The following is a 4676-nucleotide window of genomic DNA, read 5'->3' as shown; positions in this document are numbered from 1 at the left end:
CAGGACATTTGTTCCATGTGATGCATGGCAGCTGACTCTGGGAACAATTAGCTGACTGGTCCCGGCTGATCTTAAAGGTCTAGAGGGTTCCTAGAGCGGAAGCATTTCAGGGGTCTTCTTTGGCCCTAAACCGTGTTCTGATTTATAGGTGAGCAGCAGTTGTTGTCTGTTTTAAATCAATCCTCCAGGAGGATTGATTTTACTACCGGGAGCCAATGTAGGGAATGAGAATTGTTGACATGTGTTCAAATTGTTTGGTATAACTGGTATAGCAGCTGAACCAGCTGTAGCTGTTTAAGAGTAGTTAGAATGATCTCACCTACTAGTAATCAATGCATAGACACGTTTTTTTCTCATTCTTGTTTGGACTTGTTAGTGTTTTTATGTTTTTCAGGTGATAGAAGGCCCATTTTATCACTGACTTGAAATTGTTGAAATGAAAGGTCCCATGACAATGCCACCAGGTGTGGTGTGATTAGCCGTTACAAGCCGTTTTGGAAATCTGCCCCTTATAACATCATAAGGGGCAGCGACAATCTCGTCCTCCCGTGATCGCTCGATACCCCCCACTGAGCCCCGGACGTTTAAGCAACCTAGAATCGCGCCTGCACCACACCTGGTGGCATGTCATGGGACCTGATCTGAATCCACAATTACACCAAGATTTCTGTCTGTCTTTTAACGAGAGGGACTCAAGGTGTAGGCTAACTTTTAGTCTCTCATCTTCGACACCGAAAACAATTCTCTGTTTGGCCATATTTAGTTCTAGGCGATTCTGACCCAGCCAGGCCTTGAGCAGCTCAATACACTGGCCCAGGGATCTATCGCACCGTCCTCCAGTTGGTGATAGGGCTGTATCGATTTTGTTGTTGTCCTGATAACAGTGTGTGTACGTAGGTATGTGTGGGTTGGCTTGTGGGTGTGAGTGGATGTTTGTGTGTGTGGGTGTATAAGTGTGTGTATTGGTGTGTGTCTGCGTGTGTGTGTGGGTGGGTATGTGAGTGTGTGGTTGTGTGTTTGGGTCTGGGTATGTCTGCATAAGTGATGGATTGGAAAAATGAATCAAAAGTAGCAAGCATGCAGTGTTGTATCTTGCACAGGCAGTATATGTTTGTGCAAGAGCTTCAAATGATTGAATGAATGAATGAATGAATCACGCAATTATTGTGTGCAAGAGCCTCAGATGATGTATAAAATACTTGTGTGTTTGCAAGTATTTCAACAATAACACCCTCCTCTCCACTACGCTCCGCTCCTCTGCTCTCCTCTCCTCCCCTCCCCTCTCCTCTCCTCTCCTCTCCTCTCCTCTCCTCTCCCCTCCCCTCCTCTCCTCTCCTCTCCTCCCCTCTCCTCCCCTCTCCCCTCTCCCCTCTCCCCTCCCCTCCTCCCCTCTCCTCTCCTCTCCTCTCCCCTCCTCTCCTCTCCTCTCCTCTCCCCTCCTCTCCACTACTCTCCGCTCCTCTGCTCTCCCTCTCCTCTCCCCTCCTCTCCTCTCCTCTCCCCTCCTCTCCTCTCTTCTCCCCTCCTCTCTACTCTCCCCTCCTCTCCTCTCCTCTCCTCTCCTCTCCTCTCCATCCTCTCCTATCCCCTCTCCTCTCCTCTTCAGTCCTCTCCCCTCTTCTTTCCACCTCCCTCCATTTTCATGAATTAATTCACCCATAGGGATTAATGTGATTGAAGACAAACTGTTTGAACTCCATCCCTCAAACCTCCATCCCGGACTCCGTCGTCAATATCATTATGGGATAGACGTGGCGTTCCCTTGGCGCCAGCCTTTTTAATCAGGAACATGCAGACCCACATGCAAACACACACACACATACACACACACACACACACACACACGCACATGCACAAAACAAGCAGGATCTCCAGAATCCACACTTCTGGAAAAGATTATTTTACACGAGTGATCAGGGATTATCCCGTTTCTCTCCAGCCCACCCATTTCTATTTTCCTTTCCTTCGCTCTCACCATCTCTCTCCTATCTGTTTCTTATTCTTGCGTTTAATTTTCTGTACACTGTGTCTCTCTTTCCACCCCCCCTCTCTCCCCTCTCTCAATCTCTCTCTCTCTCTCTCTCTCTCTCTCTCTCTCTCTCTCTCTCTCTCTCTCTCTCTCTCTCTCTCTCTCTCTCTCTCTCTCTAGTTTCCCTTCATCAAAAAGAGATCATTCTGAATGTAAGTGAAGTGTGTGAGAGTGAGTGTTTATTACAAAGAGATCATTCATTAGGTGTGTGTGTGTGTGTGTGTGTCTGAGTGTGTGTACCTGTGGCCAGGTTCAAAGTTAACTTAATTAACTCTCTGGGGACATAAAGGTAGCCCTCTCTCCCTGGGGGCTTTGGTCATAAAATCTAATTTCTCATCCAAACCCACATTCAAACAGGTCCCAGAGTGGCCTCTTCCTGTCTGTTTTGAACCCATCTTTAAGAGGAGCGCCTGTTCTGTCTGTCGCGTGCATCACAACTACTTCTGAAACCCTTTGGCTCATTCCTCATTATTCTGTTACACATTCTGTTCTTTAACTGACTTCAGTCCAAGTCAAGAAAGACGTTATTTTCTGACCCACAGGCCCGCCCTGGCAGGTCTTTTTTAATGTATTCCTCTGAGGGGGGCTGGCCAGACGGTAAACATCCCGTCCCCTTGTGTCCTCTCCAGGGAGTCGTACCCGGGCAGCGGGCGGTGGCGGTGGAGGATCCATCACGTCCTCCCGGTGGCCCTGCTGTGGATCAGCCTGCACAGCCAAGGTAGGACCCCTGTAGGACCCCCGTAGGACCCCTGTAGGAGGACCCCTGTAGGTCCCCCGTAGGAGGTCCCCCGTAGGAGGACCCCCGTAGGTCCCCCGTAGGACCCCCGTAGGTCCCCCGTAGGTCCCCTGTAGGTCCCCCGTAGGACCCCCGTAGGTCCCCCGTAGGTCCCCCGTAGGACCCCCGTAGGTCCCCCGTAGGTCCCCCGTAGGACCCCCGTAGGACCCCCGTAGGACCCCCGTAGGTCCTCCGTAGGTCCGCGCTCCGATTAGAACCAGAGGGGACTGAAAGCATCGCCACAAATTGAGCCGTTAGACGATTCCCACGGCTGGAGATATCACAATAAGAGCGCTAGAAGTCCTTCAAAGCTGTGGACTGTTCCTGGTCTAAGTCTTTGAGAGGAGGGGAACTCGCTGCTCAAGCCCTGGAGTTGAGCGATGCTCTTTGCTTCAGTAGACTAAATCTGAGAGCTGTACGCCGTCTAGAAATAAAATCCTTAAACTAAAGCTTCCCTATACATTTTCAAACAAGAACAAGGAAAGCGCCAATACATTTCCTAGACTAATAAATGAATACGTTGATAATAATAATAATTAATCTAGTCAATGTCCGATTATATCAACACTATAAAAACTTATTAACCAACTTCTCCAAGTATATAATTAATAATTCAATACATCAATTAATGAAATTTATGTATCATCATTATCGATGCCTGGACCGCAGTAGAATAATTAAAAATGGTTGGGGTGTAGATGATAACTCACACACACACCCATACACATATGCATACGTCATATGCACACACTCAGATGCAAATCATCCATCATTCATTTTCTAATTAGTTTCAGAGTGGTCAGAGGCCCGATAACTATAATGAATTAATATCATCATAACATAAATAATTAACTATGGAATATTTACAGCCAAGAATGTGACATTTAGGAACAGTAACCTTAATACTCAAATGAGATGTACACAATTGTTATTGAAAAGAAAAACAAGAAAAACTCAAATATACAAATAAGTATTTTATATTTAATTATTTAATTGATATTTTAATAACTAAATAACATAACAATTATGTTTAACATTTGAAATAAAATTAAAACTTAGTGTTAGAAATTAGTGTTAGTGGTTAAAAGCGTGATGCTAGCTATTTTCATTCTGTTGTTGTTGTTGTTGTTGTTGTTGTTTTACATGCTTTGTGTTCGCTTTTTCCCACCGATTGTCATTCATGTGATTTCTCTGTCATCGGGAAAACATCTACTATCTCCATATTCAGAATTACATTTCAATTTGAGTTAATATAACATTTTGAAAGGTTAACTTTTCTTTAGCATCCGTCGAATTGGGTGTTATTAACTCTACTGAGAGTATTAACGCTTGTTTGAAAATGTCCATAACAAAATGATATACAACCTCAAAATTCTGTTTCTGGAGATATTCGATTTTTATCTCACATTCATGTCGCATTTAATTTTCGATTTTCCCCCATAATCTCTTCCTTCATCTCCTTATTTTCAAATGGTATTATTTTTCATTTAAATCGTCGTTTTCTGTCTCTTTATTCAAGCATGTCACGTTTCCATTCTGCTGGCCAACATTGGTCTTAACATTAAGCGATGTCATGTTCAGCTTTTCTATTTCATCCCTTCTATTTTGAAACCGATACATACATATTTCGCCATCATATTCATTTCACTTTCTACCAAAACTGTGTTTATGTATTAATTAATTGACTTTGATAAACAAGCCAACATTGCCATGTCATTGCAAACAGATATTCGCTGTGTCCCGATATGAGATTCCTGTGTTCTTCAAAAAAGTTTGTGCATGTCTGTATGTCTGTCCTTAGTTAAAACGTGTGTAAAACCACCAGCCGTTTATACTGGGAATCCACAAGGTTGATTCCCAGCATCCAGACCA

At 44.4% G+C, this 4676-nt stretch overlaps 1 protein-coding gene across 1 annotated transcript in view; it reads left to right on the top strand.

Moving 5' to 3' along the window:
- The window catches only part of vta1 (vesicle (multivesicular body) trafficking 1), a 50444-nt gene that overhangs the window by 28367 nt on the left and 17401 nt on the right, over positions 1-4676 (top strand). Inside the window, 2 exon segments of the mRNA XM_084484309.1 lie at positions 149-164; positions 2659-2747. Coding sequence (XP_084340435.1) covers positions 149-164; positions 2659-2747 — 105 coding nt within the window.

The sequence above is a fragment of the Micromesistius poutassou genome, assembly GCF_964030765.1.
Source record: "Micromesistius poutassou genome assembly, chromosome: 19".
NCBI lineage: Eukaryota > Metazoa > Chordata > Actinopteri > Gadiformes > Gadidae > Micromesistius > Micromesistius poutassou.
Note: the sequence above shows the minus strand (reverse complement) of the source record. Positions and strands in the feature narration are given on the sequence as shown.